A 22,078-nucleotide genomic window follows, 5' to 3' on the forward strand; every position below is an offset into this window, starting at 1 on the left:
GTCTCCATATATTGAGCATATTTTTCATGGAACACTCCGTGAGTGTTTTCTCTGATTCTGGAAGCATGTCAGAGGCATCATAGGGGGCACTTGAGGAGTGCTCCGGGAGTGAGCACTCATCTCCTGTGCCATTGTGGTCTGGAGATAGCCTAGGCCTCTGCTTTGCTGGACTGTGGCCTGAGGGAGAATGTAGCGGCGGCCATTTTGTCAGATTGGATAGACTCGGTGAGTCAGCATCTATTCTCGCAGCTGTCTCGTCTGTGTCCCCTAGCAGCTCTGAATTCGGGGAAACGGGAGCGGAGCACGATTGCCTGCTTGTGTGCGGTACCTCTCGTCTTTTACCATCTCCCGGTAGGTGCTGCATCATCAGGGATCGTGTGTGCAGTCTTTTGGCGCCATCTTCGATCTGTTCTGCCACTGCAGAGAAGTAGAAATCCCCTTTTATTAGTTGTGCTCTTCGTCTTGGAGACAGTAGTCATGCTTACTATTTCAGGTCTGATGAGTAGAGTCGCTGTAGCATTACTTCAGTGCCGGAGCTAGCACCTTATGCGTCCGTGCAGTCAGGTCGTGGCCCAAATACAGGCAGTCCCCGGGTTACATACAAGATAGGGTCTGTAGGTTTGTTCTTAAGTTGAATTTGTATGTAAGTCGGAACTGTATATTTTATCATTGTAATCCCAGCCAGAACTTTTTTGCTCTCTGTGACAATTGGATTGACAATGTTGGGTTGTCATAAGAATCAAGAATAACACTAAAGCTTCATTACAGACACATTTGAGAACTGTCACAGCTGATCATTGTAGCCTATGACTAAAGTACCATAAATTACCAATATCCATAGGTCCGTTTGTAACTAGGGGTCGTATGTAAGTTGAGTGTTCTTAAGCAGGGGAGCGCCTGTAAAGGTATTTTTATACTTTGCATCTCTCATCAACTTTGAGCCATTACATTAATATGCTTAGGGATTACCAGGATGCCCTTTAAAAAAATGTAATGCAAGTGTAATTAAACCTTCTTCTGATGCACTCACTTTCTTTTTACTGATTTCTATTATTTATTTTTTTTTTTTTAAAGCTTGTAAGTGAAAAAGTTGGAGGAGCAGAAGGAACAAAACTAGATGAAGACTTTAAAGAAATGGAAAAGGTAGGATATATATATATATATTTTTTTTTTTTTCCCTTTTTTTCCCCTCATTACCTTTGATGCACTGCATGGATGCCTGTAACCATACAAATGTTTTGTATTTACTTCTGACCAAACCAGGACTTTGTTTCAGTATAGTTAAGTTTGTGATCAAAGTTTCTCCAGGTCAGTTTGAGACTGATAAATTAATACAGAAAATTATTTCTTAAAATAACTGCTTGCTTACGGTAGTCCTGAAAGCTATTGATTCATGAGGTGTACCTTGTTTTTCACAGACTTTTATGCAGGCATTATGTTCTGGGACGGGAGGTGTTGAGCAGATTGGCTAGGTGAGAGGCCATCAATGTAGGTCCGTGAAGAGACTAAAGGTTGCATGTGAAAGCCATATCTCCATAAGGAATTTAGTTGCTTCCCAGACCTGCATCAATGGTATCTCTTTACAATGTACTGCATAACTTCACAACTTCATAACTAATAAAAGTTTTATTAGTCAGTAGTGTGAATGAGAACAGTAAATGTTGAAATATACTTTAATAAAGAAATATGTTCTTGTGTCCTTCTTTTTCACATTGCCTTTTTTCCTTATTTAAGGGAGTTGTCCCAATTTAGGAAGTTATCCCCCATCCATAGGATTAGTGATAACTTCCTAAGCAGTGAGGCTCTGCAAGCTGGGACCACTAGAAATTAGGAGAATGGGGATCTAGTTGTCTCTGGTCACTCTCCTAGACGTGAAAGGAATGGCAGAGCGCATGCTTGGCCTGCTGCTGCACCTACTAGGGCGAACTAAATCCCCATTGTCCTAATTACTTGGGGTCCCAGGTGGCAGACCTGACAGATTACAAATGTATCCCCTACCATAGGTCATGTTAGGATAAACCCTATAAACAGTTTGTGTAAATGATCTTTATCTCATGTACTCCACAAGCATACTTGTCATGGTGATTGTTGGTACTGTGAAGCAGCAGATCGGCTATTATACGCAGTCTAGACTGGCCTGCATTTGCACTCCTGTGATAATGTTGGTGGGAGCTGCTCCACTTCTCCCTGTGGAGAGGGGAGGGTTGAGCAGCGCGGCTGTATACATACCCATGCTACAACATATGTAAGTTTGAAAGCAGCCTAAGTGGTAAAAAATGACAGTTATAACACCCGCTGTACTGAAGAACTGTGGTCAGAGTATCACATGCGTAAGTCTCATAGTTTTATATAACAAAAACGGCATTCCCAAAAAAATCACGCTTTCCCTATAAGTTATTACATATTGTGTGAATAAAAATAAGAGGTATAGTCATAATAGTCTAGGCCAAGGGTATATCATGTTATTATACCTGAACTGTGAAATGTATACAAGACTATAATAAAAACTATAACAAAATTGCTGTTTAGTTCTACGGCTGCACGAACATGCACTAAATTAACATAATTTTAGAAATTTTCTCTTTTGGTTGGGCAATAAAAAAAATTGATTTTTTTTAAAGTACATCTATCATCAGTTTAGTGAGTGCTAGTTGTCCCACCCATCTATGGGCTTGGGGGGGAAAAGGGGGTAGGAACCAGGCAGTGTCACTAGCCCTAGGGGGGGGGTTGTCCTGAGGAAGGATGTTTCTCACTAAACTAATGGTAGATGTGTTAGTTTTTTTTTTTTTTTTTTGTGAAGTTGTAAAACATAATAAGCTCTCTACAATTTTACGGGCTCCTTAATCGCAGTAGCATACATGTTTAGCATGGCTTTTATGCTGTATGGTGAACTGTGTAAACACGTTAATTTAGAAAGTGCCATTTATTCCCTTCACTGCTGGAAAGAGAATTTTCAGGACATTAATTTTACCTAAAAATTGGAAAATACATTTCTTACTACAAAAAGAACAAGCCATCATTTTTCTATGCCAGATAAAAAATAAGTAATTAAGTGCTTTGTCCGTGTACTCCATTAGGTGTCCTTTCACTAAATTTGCCTAAAATTGTATTTTACTTTAAATTGCAGAAGGTGGACGTTACCAGTAAAGCAGTGTCAGAAGTGCTGGCTAAGACCACCGAATATCTGCAGCCAAACCCAGGTGTGTGTATATATAAAGCAGTGTGCTAATATGTGCTTATGTGGTCTTCTTAACAAATATTTCAATAACTCTTATCCGTAAAAATAAGGCTGCATAAAAAATAGGAAAACTCTTGATCCCAATGTAATATTGCTCATATAATTCTATAAATCCCAAACACATGCTTTATTTTTTGGGTTCAGATTGTTAAAGGGAACCTGTCACCAGGAGACCCCATAGAGCATTGTACATGCACTGCGAAACATTTTTTGTATGAAAAAATAGTTTTTATAGAACAAAAGAGAAGTTATATATTACCTTAGAAAGACACGTGCTCTGTGACGAGTCAAGTCGCCCCCTGGGTGGGGCTGAAGAGGAGTGTTTGTAAGTAGTTTTTATTATGACAAACACTGATAAAACCTCTCCGTAAAGCATCATGACCTGTCCATGATGAGTACTGTTTAAAATGCATCAGGAAAAAATGCATGTGAAAACACTAGAATATATGTGTGTTATAATGGGAACATGTTTTTTCACATACATTTTAGCCTGGAGCATTTTCAGTGTGTTTCAACATGTAATGCCTGTGGTCCCCAACAACTGCAAATTGCCCAGCTGCACCCATACTTTATTTGCAGCATAAGTGCTTGCTATTTTTGTACACTGATAGTACTGTTACAGGCATGCTCCAACCTAGGCCAGATGATTTCTAACAATACTGTCCCCTAGACAATTTAATTCTACTTTAGACAATAAGAAATTTTATAGAAACCTAGAACTGGTAATGAATGACAATATAAGCAGCTGTAAACCAGTTGCTGTATCTTGGCACTGGTTGTGTGCACTGATGTAGACCTTTAAGATCCAGTTCAGAGCAGTGCCTGGAACAGATGAGGAATATGGTGAATTTTTGCGGCATGAAACTCCTGCACCATCTATCGTGGCAATGCTACACAGCTTGGGGTGCAATACACAACCCATTTTAAAGGTTACATAGATCCTTAAAAGATACATTTTTGGAATGTTAAAAGTTTGTCCCAAATTTACATAAAATGGTTATTGGGATATTCCAGGATTGATAGCCTATTCTAAGGATAGCAATATCAATGTAAACCAGTGTGGTGTGTATAAATGATCCTCAAAGAGATATAAGGTTCAAGTAATAAATGCAAAGTTTATTGAAGACACCATTAAAAACATTTAAAATTGCATGAAAGACATTCATGAAACCCTCCACATTCACCCCAGACCCCTGAGGAAGCCACACATAGTGGCGATATGCGTGGGGCACGCAGCCACACACCCCTTGTATGCAGTCCCAACTTGGGTAGTATCCGGCTTTGGCGTTAGCATGTGATGGTTCATGTATTGATTGGCTATTTGTGCCTTTACTATAGATTGGATTTGTGTACCTACCTGCTTTCTTTCGGCCATAAATACTTACAAATGAATTTTTGTGATAGGACTTTTACTGCATTCTAACATTTAGGGGTGAATGTGGAGGGTTTTTTGGTTGCATCATAACCATTCCCTTTGTTTGCATGAATTCTTTCATGCAATTTTAACCCCTTATCACCGACACTAGTTTTCAGCTCAATGACCAGACTCGATTTTTCAAATCTGCCCTGTCTCACGATAATTGGTTATAACTTGGGAACGCTTTAACACAGGGTTCCCCAAACTACGGCCCGTGGGCCACATGCGGACCGTTTCGATCCGGCCCCCGACACTTGGCACGCCAGCACCGGGGCCTCGCGGCCTGCAACAGTCGGGCAGGAGCCTCCGTTCGTCCGGACAGGAAGCTCCTGCCCGTCACTGTATAGTGCTTGGTGCGGCCGGAATCGCCCGCTCGAGCACTATTACTGGAGCGATGACGTCATCGCACGGCCGTGCACCCCTTCCTGCCCGGACGCGGCGCGAAGATAGAAGACGCGCGGCGGGAGACTTAGGTGAGTACAGCGTTTTAATTTTTTATTCAAAAGGATAGTAAAAAGATTGTGGCGACTGGGGGCCAATAGTTAGTTATGAGGGACAGCTTAGGAAATAATTAATTGTGAGGGGCAGCTTAGGAAATAATTAATTGTGAGGGGCAGTTTAGGAAATAATTAATTGTGAGGGGCAGTTTAGGAAATAATTAATTGTGAGGGCAGCATAGGAAATAATTGTGAGTGGCATAATAAGGAATAATTAATGGTGCGGGTATAGGAAATAATTAATTATGAGGGGCAGTCTAGTAATTAATGGGGGGGAGGCATATTCAATAATTAATGGAGAGATGTCCCAGTATATTAATTAATTAATTAATTAATTGGGCCAATATATAAAATGGTTCACAAGGGGAAGCAGTACCGGTATATTAAATAATTAATTGAGGGGGGTGCCAGTGTATTATGGATGCTGTCACATGTACCGCTATTTATTTTTAAACTTTAGTCCGGCCCTCCAATGGTCTGAGGGGGACAGTGAACGGCCCCCTATGTAAAAAGTTTGGGGACCCCTGCTTTAACATATCCGATTGTGATTTTGAGAATGTTTGTTTTCTCGTGACACATTGTACTTCATGTTAGTTATAAAATTTAAGTGATAAGTTTTGCGTTTCGTTCTGAAAAAAAGTGAAAATTTGAGTTGAAAAAGTTTGTAAAAGTGAAAAGTTTGTAAAAATTCTTCATTTTCCAAGTTTGAAATGTTCTGGTTTCCAGACAAGATGTAAAACTACCCAAAAAGTTTGATAATTAACATTTATAGAATATCTGCTTTATGTTGGGATGGTATTTTATGCTTCCGGTCATTTTTCTAGGATGTTATGAGGTGCAGAACTTTAGGTGCGATTTTTCTTATTTTCATGAAAATTGCCAAAACTCACATTTTGAGGGACAACTCAGCTTCCAAGTGACTTTGAGAGGCCTAAATAATAGTAAAACCCCATAAATTACCCCACTATAGAAACTTCACCCCTCAACATATGTAAAACAACTTCTATTAAGTCTATTAACCGTTTAAGTGTTTCACATGGGTTAAAAAATATGGACTTGCGATTTAGAAACTATAGAATTTTTTTGGAAAATACATTCATTTAGGTCAAAACTGACATTTTCAGAATAAATTAAATGATGAAACGCACTGCAACGCTTGATGCCCAATTCCTCCCGAGTGTACTGATACCCCATATGTGGTGGTAAACTGCTGTACGGGTGCACGGTCGAGTATAGAATGAATGGAAGCGCCATTCACTGCAGATTTGTATTGTCACATTGTACGACCTATATATTTTTATTTTTTTTGGTAATGCGAACATATGAGGGCTTATTTTTTATGGGATGAGATATAATGTATTTTGGGAGTCTAAAGCTTATTCATGAGATTTTATTAACTATTTCAAGGGGGACACAAACAAAATCATCAATTTTTATTTTGGATTTTTAGCATTTTTTTTCCCCCGCTCGTAACGTAAAAATAATATTTTATCTTTATTCTCTGGTTCACTACGATTGCGGTGTTAGCTCATTTATACAGTTTTTCTTATTTTTGCTCAATTTTCCTGATCAAAACCATTGATTGGAGAATATCGCATTGTTTTTACTATTGACAACTTTTCAGGGCCATAACTTCTGTATTTTTCTCTTGTCAGATCTGGTTGAGGGCTTATTTTTTGCGAAAACCGTTGTTCTTTTCAGTCGTATCATATTAGGGAACGTAACTTTTTTTTGATCACTTTTTATAACATTTTTTGTGATGGTGTTTGATGAAAAATTGTATATTACGGGAAGTTTTTCGAGTTTTTTTTTTTTACGTAGTTCACAGAGCGGGTTCAATATTGATTTAGATTTATTGTACAGATTAATACGGATGCGGTGATACCAAATATGTACGTGTTTTTGTGTTTTATATACTTTATTTGCATTTTATGTGTTACTGGGGAGATTATGGGACTTTTATTTTATTTATTTAATTATATTATAAAAATAATTTTTTACATTTTCTACTTCTTGGCTACTTCTTGCCCGCGGCAGCGGCAGGAGGGATCGGATCCCCCGGTAAGCACACCGGAGGGGGGGGGGGGTCCGATCCACGGGGGACACACTTGCACACCGCGGTTATGCTTGACCGTGGCGTGTAAGGGGTTAAACACCCGGGATCTGAGTTTTTCCGATCCCGGGTGTTAGTGCCGGGTCTGGGCTGTGATATCACAGCCCGACACCGGCACCAGCGAGACCCGGTGTCCCGAAATCATCTTCTGACGCGCGGCCGTAGAAAGGCTTACGCGTCAGAAGAAGTACCCTTGAGGATCGTTTATACACACCACACTGGTTTACATTGATATTGTTGTTGTTTTTTGGTGTGGATCCTCTTTTGTACGATGTGATTTGCATGTCTTGCTATCTTTCACTCTACTATATTCTAAGGATAGATGATCAGTGCCAAATCAAAGCAATAGTCTGACACAAAGCAACTCTGTGGATCAGCTGTTTGAAGCAAAGGCTGCAGTGTGGTACCCTGTTTCCCCAAAAATAAGACAGTGTCTTTTTTATTAATTTTTGCCCCTATAGATGCATTAGGTCTTATTTTCAGGGGATGTCTTTTTTTTTCCATGAACAAGAATTTACATTTATCGTTGATCAAAAGATCAACTTCTATAACATCCTTATGACTCTCCAAACTCTGAATTTCATGCTGTATTTCTTGTGACTCCATCTCTATTCGAATCATTGGCCCCAGTCTCTCATGTTTAGTAAAAGCACTTTCCATAGATGACCCTTCTTATCACATTTGCAGCACATCAGCCAGTGATTTAATTCCATTAATTCTTCCCCATGTCACAACCTTGTATGCATGTAAAAGATTTCCTAATACTAATGTCCAGCTTGGGGGGAGCTGCTGCAATGACTGCCGCTAGGTCTTATTTTCAGGGAGGCCTTATATTTCTAAGCCTAAACAAAATTGTACTAGGTCTTATTTTCGGGGGATGTCTTATTTTAGGGGAAACAGGGTAGGGATGAGCATAATCTCGCCACGAAGACCAAATTTTCTAAAACATCTCATGTCTGCTGTGAGCTTATAATTGACCATGTACCCATTAAATATCCGCTTAGCCTCTTTTTTAGAAAAAAAAATCACTGCCTGTGTTTCCAGGCCCAGCTATAACCTATTAAGTAGCCAAAAGAAAAAAAAATTAGACGCAATGGGCTTGGAATCGTAGGAATCAACCATCTAGTTTACACAGGTAGCTCCAGTGGCAAGTTTCCTTTACATAAGCATGAATACAGTTACAGCAATATTTTTACACATCCCAACAAATAAAAAGAGGTACTATAAATAAAAATGTGCAGATAAAAATGTTGTATTTTATTGGTCATCTCAAAACTGTTTCTTTCATTTTTGTTCAGCCTCTCGTGCCAAACTTTCTATGCTTAACACTGTATCCAAAATTCGTGGGCAAGTAAAAAATCCAGGTTATCCCCAACCAGAGGGTCTTCTGGGAGAGAGCATGGTACGCTTTGGAAAAGAACTTGGAGAAGAATCAAATTTTGGTGAGTAAAATTTCTTTCTTCTATTTGTATATCTGGTTCTGTCAGTATTAATTTTAAGGCCGCTCTAGTGCGTGTGGGTTTGTTTTTTAATTTTCTTTAACACCCCCGCCCGCTCCCCACACACACACACACACACACACACTTATCAGATTTTTTTAATTTTAATTGAAGGTCCAAAAAGTGAGCTCTATTCAAGTGCTATGTATTGGATACTATTTTTTTGTAGCAAGACCAGTAGTAAGGTAGTAAATGTAAATGTAAGGTGGTAAATGTAAGATAGTGAATCTTACTTTAAAAGAAAAGGATTATGTATAAATGGGAATTCTTTAGATTATGTGTAAGATTATAGAAAATGAGTTAGTAAATGATGTGGAATGCACAATCGTTTCAGTCATTTTATTTAATCCAGATAATTTAAGTGTGTTCAACCTGTATATCCAATATACTCTCACCGGCCACTTTATTAGGTACACCATGCTAGTAACGGGTTGGACCCCCTTTTGCCTTCAGAACTGCCTCAATTCTTCGTGGCATAGATTCAACAAGGTGCTGGAAGCATTCCTCAAATTGTAGCCTCAGTTTCCTGTTCTTAGCTGAAAGGAGTGGCACCTGGTGTGGTCTTCTGCTGCTGTAGCCCATCTGCCTCAAAGTTCGACGTACTGTGTGTTCAGAGATGCTCTTCTGCCTACCTTGGTTGTAACGGGTGTCGATTTGAGTCACTGTTGCCTTTTTATCAGCTCGAACCAGTCCGCCCATTCTCCTCTGACCTCTGGCATCAACAAGGCATTTCCGCCCACAGAACTGCCGCTCACTGGATGTTTTTTCTTTTTCGGACCATTCTCTGTAAACCCTAGAGATGGTTGTGCGTGAAAATCCCAGGAGATCAGCAGTTTCTGAAATACTCAGACCAGCCCTTCTGGCACCAACAACCATGCCACGTTCAAAGGCACTCAAATCACCTTTCTTCCCCATACTGATGCTCGGTTTGAACTGCAGGAGATTGTCTTGACCATGTCTACATGCCTAAATGCACTGAGTTGCCGCCATGTGATTGGCTGATTAGAAATTAAGTGTTAACGAGCAGTTGGACAGGTGTACCTAATAAAGTGGCCGGTGAGTGTATCTCTTTTATTTTTGGTGTCACAAATCTGTTATTTGTTTTAGACTGATAAAATCAATTGGTGTAATTGGGATTTTGCCTTTGTCTATGTTTTGGTGTACAATGTTTTGCCAGTCCGTGTTTTAGAACTTTGTGTTTGATGTTATATCTGTGTTGATTCACTTTACAATGTAATGCTTGGGTTGTTCTACCCACATACTGTAGGGTGCATTGGCACTCAATCAGATATATAATATATTTGCTACAGCAATTTAGGTTGAATTTGAGGATGGAATGTTTCACCAGTGGTTGATCTAAAAGTATCATATTTTTTTATTATCTTGCAGCACAGGCACTGTGGATTCCTACATTTAAAGCTCCCTTTTTGGGAGTTGGAATGATCTGTTCCCTTTCTGTTATTTGGGTATGCTGGGGGCAAGTGCATTTTTATAGTTGGGCCTCTTCTGTATATGCACGTTATGTTATCTGGAACAATGTTGGCGAGTTTGGGGTCGGATTTTATGATGTCCCAATGTTTTTTTTATTTATTTATTTTTAAGATCCCAAGGATGCCATTGCCATATTTACTGTATGTAGTGATGGGAAAAAAACCTAAAAGTGATTGGGCTCTTACCTTCACTTTAAGCTGCAGCAAACAGAGTGGAATTTTTAGATCTCATAATAAGATATAATGGGAACAGGTTGACAACAGAATTAAAAAAAAAAATGTAGATGTCAATAGCTATTTGGATTATAGGGGCAACCACCACAAATAATGGCTTCAGAACATTCCATATAGTCATTTAAGGCGCTTAAGAAGAGACTGCTGTGATACCATTGTGGGAAATTGCTTTGGTAGATGCCTTGTAGCAGTACAGGAAGCAGGGACACACGCACAGTTAAAGTCCAAAATCAAGTGTTTTATTCACACTTCTTTCCCAAAACACAAATTCAGCCTTTGCTTAGGCACATACAAGATAAACCCTGCCCGGCTGGGCTCTGCCTATTACAACAGTAACACCTAACTATACATGTACCAGGCTGCCTGGACACGGTCTTGGCCCGCTGTATAACAGGAGGCACTCAGTTACCTTTGCTGTGTGAACACGGTCCAGCCTTCAGCTCTCCAAGTAGTGCCTCCCCTAATGCTTTTGACCTGCAGTCTAAATCGGGCTGTAAAAAGTCCTGCAACCTGCACCTGTGGACTATACTGAAACCCAGGACCCGAAGCCCGGATGGAGCAGCCTACCGCTACTCCATAATAAGCAGTCTCGGTACGGACATTACAAAGGTGTCTATGATAGCTAGGCCAGCATAGACTAACAGACTACTCCTGCTTACCACATTAACCTTGGGTTACTGAAAACAAATCCAGGGCTTTTACCATGTACTTTTTATCTGTCTGTAGGGCAGATAGCGGTTCAATTTGCCATTCTTTGTGCAGTGCTGCATAATCTGTGTGCACTATATAAAGAATTATTATTATTAACACAGAAAGGGTATAGAAAATTCCAACTCCCAAAAAGGAGCTTTAAAAGTGGGAAACCACAGTGCCTGTGCTACTTTTAGATCAAACACCACATTCCACCTCAAATTCAATCTAAATTGCTGTAGCAAATATGTTATATATCTGATTGAGTGCCCCCAGATTAAGGCTAGCGCCAAAACGCGCGCCGGGGAATTCACGGGAGGCATAACATAACTATGGGTATGCTAATATCGCATCATTTGCACATGCACTGAGCACTTTGTGTTAAAGGAAACCTACCATTTAGAATGGTAGGGGTAAGCTGTAAGTACCGAGCACCAGCTCAGGGTGAGCTGGTGCCGGTACTTACTTTCGTTAGTGTTATAAACCGCGGTATCGCGGTTTTAACACTTTTTAAACTTTAGAGCAGAAGAGGCTCCGGCGTTGCCTGCATAGGAAATAGCGGAGATGTTGCGCGCGCACGGTTGCGCGCAGCGCCGAAGCCCCTTCTGCTCTAAAGTTTAAAAAGTGTTAAAACCGCGATACTGCGGTTTATAACACTAACGAAAGTAAGTACCGGCACCAGCTCACCCTGAGCCTGTGCTCGGTACTTACAGCTTACCCCTACCATATCCTTTAAAAAGGATATATTGGCATCCTGGACAATACCGCCAGCATATGGTGCACTTTTTTGCTATATTTTTTTTGCTATATTTTTTGCATTAATTATATGATCACCCATAAATTCCTGCGATGTGACCCTTGATTATTGACTACTTTTACTCTCCCTGTCGTTCATGCTTTTAATGTTCCTGTGTGATATCCTCACTAACCGTTTGTGTCCCCCCCCCCCCCCCCTGTTGAATTTGTGTTTTTTTAATGGAATTTATCATGTAATAAAGATTTCATACATTTTTGGCTAAAATTGGCTTAGTGTTGTGCTTGTAAGTGTATAGTTCTAAAAAGCCAATCAGATGATTTGACTGAACAATAGAAAGGGTTATAGAAATAGAAAAATTTGAACGTGAAACTCATGGTATAATGCATATCAAATATTATGAATTCACACCCTTTCTCGTATCTGCAGCCCAACTTTTTGTGTCGCCAATGCACCCTACAGTATGTGGGTAGAACAACCCAAGCATTACATTGTAGAGTGAATCAATACAGAAATAACATTAAACACAAGGTACTAAAACAAGGATTGTCAACTAATAGGTTTGGGACACTAAAAAGAAAAGAGATATATTGGATATACAGGTTGACCACACTTAAACCATCTGGATTAAATAAAACGACTGACCATGAACGCTGTACATTCTACACTTGTGCATTCCACATCATTTACTAACGGCCTTTATATTATCTTACACATAATCTAAAGAATCCCTGTTTATACATACCGTATATACTCGAGTATAAGCCGAGTTTTTCAGCACAAAAAATGTGCTGAAAAGCCCAAATTCGGCTTATACTGGAGTGAAAGAAAAAATAAAGAAAAAACCCTCACCTCTCCGGCGCCCCGGCAGGTCCCTGTGACGTCGCAGGCTCTGTTGTCAGCGGCGGCCGCTGGAATAGTATTGTGTGTGCCGGCTACCGGCACACACATTGATGTCAGCGGCGGCCGCTGGAATAGTATTGTGTGTGCCGGCTACCGGCACACACATTGATGTCAGCGGCGGCCGCTGGAATAGTATTGTGTGTGCCGGTAGCCGGCACACACACTGATGTCAGCGGCGGCCGCTGACGTCAGAGGTGTGCGCTGCACGGGATTGCCGCTGACTGATGCATCACACAGAAGACCTGCTGGGGCGCCGTAGAGGTTTGTTTATTTGTTTTTTTTTAATCTAATGTCTGTATAACGGGGCAGGGTAGGGGCTACATAACGCGGTCTTTTAGGCATAACAGATCGGGGGGGCCGTCTGCATTACGGGTGATGGTTATATACTGGTGCACGGGGGCTGGCAAGCTATACAAAGGTAGGGCATGGGCTAGATGGGTATATACTGTGGCACGTTCTGGATGGCTATATACTGGGGCTGGATGGCTATATTCTGGGGCAGGGGCTGGCAGGTTATATACTGGGCAGGGGCTGGCAGGTTATATACTACAGGGGCTGGATGGCTATGTACTGGGGTAGGGACTGGCAGGTTATATACTACAGGGGCTGGATGGCTATATACTGGCGTAGGGGCTGGCAGGCTATATACTACAGGGGCTGACTGTATACTACAGGGGCTGGTAGGCTATATACTACAGGGGCTGGTAGGCTATATACTACAGGGGGTTGGCTGACTATATACTGGGGGGGGCTGTGACCAATGCATTTCCCACCCTCGGCTTATATTCGAGTCAATAGATTTTCCCAATTTTTGGTGGTAGAATTAGGGGCCTCGGCTTATACTCGGGTCGGCTTATACTCGAGTATATACAGTAATCCTTTTCTTTTAATGTAAGATTTGCTTTCTTAGGCTACATTCACACACCTGTATGGGGGACGTATATGCGGCCGACGTACGTACGGCCGATATACGCCCCCCATACACTTCAATGGGCTCACGGCACCGTACGGGAGCGGTACGGTCCGGCACTGTAACGCTCCGTAGCCCGGAAAAAAAAAGGACATGTCCTATCTTTTCCCGTGGTACGCACCGTGCCCCATATGTTCCTATGGAGAGGGGCGGGGGGGAGCAGCGCTCACCACCTCCTCCTCTCCCCGCGCGCTGCCGGGAGTGTGTATGTAGCCTTAGAAATCAACTTACTACTGGTCTTTTCAGCCTTCGGCAATTGCTTTCCTCGTAGATTGCCACTTAAAGGGGTATTCCCACGAAGACAAGTTTCTTAAATGTTCTCAGGATAACAAAATAACACATTCTCTAATTTACTGTTATTAACAAAAATACAGCATTTCACAGATATAAGTCCAACCTGTCTCTATCAGTACTGGTGTACACAATTTCAGTTGCCCCTAGACACGACCCTGCAACAACTGACTGTAGGGTCGGGTCGCCATCTTGGATTAGTAAGTGACAGTGTGCAGATGAGATTTCTGTCTCTTTCTCTACTGTGTGCCTGTAGCAACACCCCCTGGGAAATCAGAAAAAAAATAATTTCCAATACAGAGCACTTGAATAGATCTCCCCTTTTTGGACCCTACAGGCTTTTGTAGCACTGGTATTACACACCTTTTACTATAGAGATAAATCAGGAAAAAACCAAAATACTTACCATAAAGAGTTCTTTCCATAGAAATGAGCTCCCTAACTTTTATTAAACGGCAATCATTATTTATCTATCGACTTTTCTATATAGACATATTTTTTAATATCTAACTTTGGAAATAATTAATAAAAGCAGTAAATGAATAAATACAATGACAATGTTTTTTAATTATTCTGCACTTTTCTTATAATAATGAAAAGGCGCAATATTTATTAACCGGTATTTCTTTTTTTTTCCCCTGGGCCAAATCATTTTATCAATGGCCATTACTATGTGTTTTTGTGGTTTTTGTCACATGACCTTGACATCACTTTCCCGTCAAGCGGACAGCGATATAAACCATTCCTTTACATTAAATTGTATTCTATATGTAACTGATGAAGAATCTGCATCGGATTTAAAACACTTTTACTTACCTGGACAACTTTTAATAAATGTAAGAAACCAGTTTGTATACAAAGGACTGAGGATCTGGGAACCTCATCTACTTTACTTCAGTGTTAAAATATCCTTCTATTTGACTTTATACATCTAATTTGGTTTCTCTGTCGGCTGCAAAGGTCTCCTGTTGTCTGGACTGTTTAACTCCTTAGATCCCACAGTCAATTCTGTGATAGGCAAACCTTGTGAGGGAGGGGGATCCCCTCATCCCTTCGCAGGGTGACGTCTTCTCAAAGAGAATAGTCAAGGACCTAATAAAGGTCCCAGAGCCTTTGGCTGGGGCACATTGTCTGACATTACTGCTCCACTGTGATGCATGGTTATTGCAGTGCATTAGTATGAAGAAGTGTTGTTCAGAAAAGCACTAATAAAAAAATTTATTAAATTGCCCCAAAACCCCCCCAATGGATAGGGCCTAATTTTTGTTTGTGTGAAAACCCCTTTAAGTATCACCATATCCAAAAATTCCTGATCTATGAAAATCTAAAAACAATAATTCCTGGTGGTCAACCCTTTAATGGAAAAACATGCCCAAATGTCTGAATCAACGCTTTTCATACATAGAAAAATAGACTACAAAAGTCCAAAAAATGCTGTTCGATTTGTAATATTTCAAGCAGCATAATAAAACAAAAAGACACTTATAAAATTATGCCAATACAAGGCAGACATATAACGAAAAAATGTAGATAGAAATGGAGCGGCACTCACCCAGATGGGCTTCTTGTTGTATTTATTTATACACTCACAAACATGGTAAAAAAACGGGTATTCATGGCTGGGAGGGAAAGACAGCAGGACATCACAAACCTTGCTCAGAGACGAGTTAACCAGATGAATCGCTATGAGCGTGAAACAGCTGTCGTTTCCCTTGCCAATTTTTGATGTCCTGCTGTCTTTCCCACCCCACCATGAATACCCGTTTTTTTACCATGTTTGTGAGTATATAAATAAATGCAACAAGAAGCTGGGTGAGTGCCGCTCTGCTGTTTGCTACATTTTTTCGTTACAATCTATACTTTACTGGAATCGGAGCACCACCTAGGCTCACATAATGCTGATCGGACTGTTAATTGTAAAGGTTGGTAAAATTTCCCAGAGGCCCCTACAGAGTACGGTAGTGCCACACGGTCAAGTTCTTCTTTTTGGACCCTATTTTTGCATAAAGCAGACGTGGCAGTTTTGGAAAATGGGGCTTTGTCATCAAGGTGAAAATGAACTTGGTCACTAAGGGTTTAAGGCTATAATACCCCTTAACGCCGAAGCCACTGTTTACCTTCCTGCCCATTTTTTTTTCAAATCTGACATGTCACTATAAGTGGTTATAACTTTGGAACGCTTTAACATATCCAAGTGATTTAGAAATTTTCTTGTGACACATTGTACTTCATGTTAGTTAAAAAATTTTGGTGGTACGTTTTGCATTTATTTATGAGAAAATCCGATATTTGGGGAAAATTTGGAAACGGTTTCAAAATTCAAAATGTTCTACTTTTTCCATACATAGTCATGTATGGAAAACAGCAAAAATACTTAATAACTAACATTCACCGAATGTCTACTTTATGCCTCAGTTTATTTGGCCTAATGAATGTGTTTTTCATAAAATGTACAAATTCTCAGTGGATAAAATACCAAAACGCTCCACAACGCTCTCCCAAGTATAACAATGCCCCATATGTGGTGGTAACCTGCTGTATGGGCACACGCCAGGGCATTGAAGGGAAGCTGCGCCATACAGAGCAGATTATGCATTGTCACTTTTTATTGGCTATACAATCTTTAATTTTTTGGCAATTTGGACATATAAGGGCTTATTTTTTGTGACGTGAGATGCACTTTACAAATACCGTATATACTCGAGTATAAGCCGAGTTTTTCAGCACAAAAAATGTGCTGAAAAGCCCAAACTCGGCTTATACTCGAGTGAAAGAAAAAACCCTCACCTCTCCGGCGCCCCGGCAGGTCCCTGTGACGTCGCAGGCTCTGTTGTCAGCGGCGGCCGCTGGAATAGTATTGTGTGTGCCGGCTACCGGCACACACATTGATGTCAGCGGCGGCCGCTGGAATAGTATTGTGTGTGCCGGCTGCCGGCACACACATTGATGTCAGCGGCGGCCGCTGGAATAGTATTGTGTGTGCCGGTAGCCGGCACACACACTGATGTCAGCGGCGGCCGCTGACGTCAGAGGTGTGCGCTGCACGGGATTGCCGCTGACTGATGCATCACACAGAAGACCTGCCGGGGCGCCGGAGAGGTTTGTTTGTTTGTTTTTTTTTAATCTAATGTCTGTATAACGGGGCAGGGTAGGGGCTACATAACGCGGTCTTTTAGGCATAACAGATCGGGGGGGCGTCTGCATTACGGGTGATGGTTATATACTGGTGCACGGGGGCTGGCAGGCTATACAAAGGTAGGGCATGGGCTAGATGGGTATATACTGTGGCACGTTCTGGATGGCTATATACTGGGGCAAGATGGCTATATACTGGGGCAGGGGCTGGATGGCTATATTCTGGGGCAGGGGCTGGATGGCTATATTCTGGGGCAGTGGCTGGCAGGTTATATACTGGGCAGGGGCTGGCAGGTTATATACTACAGGGGCTGGATGGCTATGTACTGGGGTAGGGACTGGCAGGTTATATACTACAGGGGCTGGATGGCTATATACTGGCGTAGGGGCTGGCAGGCTATATACTACAGGGGCTGACTGTATAATACAGGGGCTGGTAGGCTATATACTACAGGGGCTGGTAGGCTATATACTACAGGGGGTTGGCTGACTATATACTGGGGGGGGGCTGTGACCAATGCATTTCCCACCCTCGGCTTATATTCGAGTCAATAGATTTTCCCAATTTTTGGTGGTAGAATTAGGGGCCTCGGCTTATACTCGGGTCGGCTTATACTCGAGTATATACAGTACTTCATTTTAGTGGGTCTGTAGCTTTTTGATTAGATTTTATTAACTTTTTAATGTATGAAGGAAAAGAAATTTGTCAATTTTGGTTTTCTTTTTGTATATTTTGTGGGTCGTACACCGTACACTAAAAATACTATATTATCTTTATTCTATAGATCACTACGATTACTGTGATACCTCATTTATATAGTTTTTAATATATTTTTACAATTTTATTGGAAAAAAACGAATATGAAGAAAATCTCATTTGTTTTTGCATCACCATCTTTTTAGAGATACAACTTTAATAGTGCTGGTTTAGGGCTTATTTTTTACATGTTGAGTTGTCCTTTTCAGTGGTGCCATTTTGGTGCACATAACTTTTTTTTATCACTTTTTGGAACATCTTTGTAAGGGATTTTATGAAAAATTTACACTTTTTGGCAAGTTTTTCGGGTTTTGTTCTCGGGCGTTCACATACGGGTACAATAATGTCTCTGACTTATTGTACAGATTGTTACGGAAGCGGCGATACCAAATATGTAGGGGGTTTTGGTGATTTTCAGTTTTTTTTTACTTTAATAGATGTGTATAGGGAATGTTTGTGTTCAGGGGACTTTATTTAATTAATGATTTTTATGAAAAAGTGTGTTTGATTAGTGTTTTGCTTCTTTACTTTTACCGGTTGGCTTCAACAAGCCATTCTCTGATCGTTTGCTCAGCGCATTCTCACTGTGTTACAGCCGGATCATGCTAGAAGGCAGGACCCGGCTCCAGAGGAAGATCGCACAGCCCCGGGACACTGGCAGATCCCAGGGCTGAGATCGGAGCCTTCCCCCCCCCCCCTTAATCGCCGCGGACCGGGGGGGGGGGGGGCATATCGCGTTAAAAGCCCCTTTCACGCCTTGGTCAGCGGGTGTTACAGGCGGATGCCGGCTATAATGCACTGCTGACACCCGCAGCTTCTTCTCCTTAACGGAGCCGGCGCCAGAAGCATGATGTAATATTACTGCATAATGCAGAATGCACCTCTCGCGATGCAGTACTATTACGTCAAATGTCGGGAAGGGATTAAGGACCAGGTCATATTTTACAAGTGTTATATAAACCAAGCGATATTAAATAAACCAAGTGCATAATCATGTTTTTTTCGTAGCTCGTAGAATATGATACACTTTCCAAAATACCTTGTCTTCTGCAAAACAGATTGTACTTTCTATTAGCAGTACAGTGGAATTTTCGATTATGAGCATAATTTGTTTTGGGAACATGCTTTTTATCCAATTCGCTGGTATATCAGGAAGTTCTGAGGAAATCATTGAAACACAAACAATTAGTTCCACACTGGCCGAATAAAAAAAAAAAGCTGAATTTGAGCTCGTAATCCAAATCTCTTATATATCAAAGTAAGTTTTCCCAAGGAAATCATTGAAAAGCAAACAATTCTTTCAACACCCCAGAAATCTTTAGGCATGCATAGTACAACATCTACGGTAATATTTCAATATTGTGTTATTTTGTCAGAGAGAGGTACAGTAGGGCGGTGGTGGGCTCACCAAATACTTGTATAATGAAATTTTGCTTGTAAACAATGCTTGTTACAATTTTTGTAAAATGCAAGCTTGTTTTGCAAAACATTTGCAGCCCAGGTTACTCATATTCACTAAAACCACCATGCCGTATGCTGGGAAGCAGGAAAAAAATTCCTAATGCAGTGAAATTGAAGAAATTTGCGCCATTTTGTAGTGGACTGTGTTTGTTTGTTTGTTTGTTTTTAAGGCTTTTAATGTTCCCTCCATTATTACACCTTCCCTTATATTATTTGGGCCTGTATGATCATGAGGATACCAAATTTAAATAGGTTCTATTATGTTTTAACCCTTCCCGCACCCTTATGTAATTCTACGTAATAGGATTCTGGTATTCCCACACCTTGACTTGGAATCACTGCATGATTCCAGCACTAGGCGGTAGCTGGGATTGCGACTATTACTTCGCTATCCCACTTGACGGCATAGTCGCCACAGCATGTACTGTATAGTGCATTTTCGTGACGAATGGCACCTTCCGTGCAGGGCACAGAGATCTGATAAGGACCCCAGGGATGCCTTCAGTAGCGGCCTGTTAGGCTCTGCATAGGCTGACTATGTAATATGCTGCAATACATTAGTTTTGCAGTATATTACAATGAACAAGTGTTCAAATGATCACTTGTTCATGTCCCAACCTTTTTTTTTTTTTTTTTTTAAGTGTAACCTGGAGAGAGGAGGAACATTTTAAATATCTGGGGATGTCGGAGGAGCCGGGTAGATTTATAGAACTAAACATTACCCCATTAATAGAGAAAATCATACCCTCTTAGTTGCTCCCCTGTTTGGATCCCACAGAAAATATTTAAAAACATTGAGAGGGTTCTGGGGGACTTGTTTTTGGAAGGGAAGAAGTCGAGATTAAGACTTTCTCATTTAAATAACCCAGTAGACCAAGGGGGCTTAGCTATTCCCAACTTTGAGGGGTATTTTCTGGCATCCGAATTGAGCATAGTGATTTTAAGAAAAGGGTGTTTGGCCATTAACCCCTTACCGACATGTGACGTAATAGTACATCACATGTCGGGTCCCGGTACATGGAGAGGGCTCGCGGGCCGAGCCCTCTCCATAGCTGGTAAGTCTTTGCTGCATATTGCAGCAAAGGCTTACCGGTAACACCCACGATCGATGCCGGCACCGATCGCGGGTGTCTTACCGCTGAATGCCGCCGGCAAAGGTGCTGGCGGCTTCAAAAAGACGGCGGCGCGCGGGCCATGGTAGCGTTGGGTCTCACGAAGACCCAAAGCTACTTCGGGTTAACTCATTCATTACCATGTGCTGTCAGCACATGGTAATGTATGAGTAGTAAAATCCCCATATACTACCATACTGTAGTATGGCAGTATATGATAGGATCGTACAGACACCCTAGGGTTAAAGTACCCTAGGGAGTCTGAAAAATAGTAAAAATAAAAATTAAAAAAAAGTTAAAATAAAAAAATTATAATAAAAAAACCTAAAAATTCAAATCACCCCCTTTCCCTAGAATAGATATAAATATAAATAAACAGTAAAAATCATAAACACATTAGGTATTGCCGCGTCCGAAAATGCCCGATCTATCAAAATATGATAACGGTTTTTCACTGTGTTTAACCCTGTAACGGAAAATCGCCCGGTACACGGCATGGAATATTAAATACCACCATTTTGAAGTGTAATTTGTTACGCAGAAAATAAGCCATCACACAGCTCTGTACATGGAAAAATAAAAAAGTTAGATTTTTTAATGTGGGGAGTGAAAAAGGAAAACGCAAAATTGAAAAAGGGAAGGGGTTAATAGGCCATTGGACATGGGGGAAGGGAAATATTTAGATTTATCTGAACTTTTTGAGAGCGGCGCATTATTACATGGGGTATATAGGAAAATGCACATCAGTAAATTATTATATAACTGTTGGGATACACTAAAAAATGGTTGAAGGTAATGGGGGGTGTTCTCTTTTTCTCCTAAATGGCACAATTTTAATTTTGAGGAATTTTTTATCTATCCCAGAACAAGGTTCTTGGATTAAACAAGGGATTAAATATATATCACAATTGGTTAATAAAGAAGGAAGGATTACTTTGGACTCTTTTAGAGAATTGCTAGGGTTAAGAAGGTTGGGGACACTTAGGGCTTTTCAAGTACATCACGTGGCCCTTGAAATAGAGAGGGATAGATTGGGAGTAGAAATTCATGAGAGTGTGGAAATAATTAGATTAGGAGTTGGATTAAGGAGTTACCGTATGATAGAATATGAGGACACAAGCATTATTGGTTAAAAAGAAGAGTAAAGAATATGGGTTTGAGTATCTAGTTGACTTTCTCTGCTGCTGCCTGTTGAGGGATGTGGGGGGGGGGGCGGTGTTGAGGGAATAACATGGTTTTTTAGTGGGGTAAATTGATATACATGTGTGGAAAAATTTGTATGTTTTTTTTTTTTGTACACTACACAGATTTTAAATTTGTTGTAACTAATAAAGTTTGTTTGAAAATATATAAATATACTACTACTATTTACTAGTAGGCCCCAGTACACATTTATACAATTTTGTGCTGCTGTTCTTTAAAATGATTTTTCCAAAAATAATACTGTAGAGCTTATTTTTTTGTTTCTTTACAGTTATTTTTTTTCCTTTTATTTCCATATTTTTAGGTCTAATGTC

The 22,078-nt window shown here is 40.7% G+C and overlaps 1 protein-coding gene across 1 annotated transcript in view; it reads left to right on the forward strand.

Annotated features, from left to right (window-relative positions):
- SH3GL1 (SH3 domain containing GRB2 like 1, endophilin A2) overlaps window positions 1-22,078 on the forward strand; it is a 78,955-nt gene that overhangs the window by 31,772 nt on the left and 25,105 nt on the right. The window contains exons 2-4 of the mRNA XM_072113304.1: window positions 1,075-1,143; window positions 3,128-3,200; window positions 8,564-8,707. Coding sequence (XP_071969405.1) covers window positions 1,075-1,143; window positions 3,128-3,200; window positions 8,564-8,707 — 286 coding nt within the window. The remainder of the gene's footprint in view (window positions 1-1,074; window positions 1,144-3,127; window positions 3,201-8,563; window positions 8,708-22,078) is intronic.

The sequence above is a fragment of the Engystomops pustulosus genome, chromosome 1 (assembly GCF_040894005.1).
Source record: "Engystomops pustulosus chromosome 1, aEngPut4.maternal, whole genome shotgun sequence".
Taxonomy (NCBI): Eukaryota; Metazoa; Chordata; class Amphibia; order Anura; family Leptodactylidae; genus Engystomops; species Engystomops pustulosus.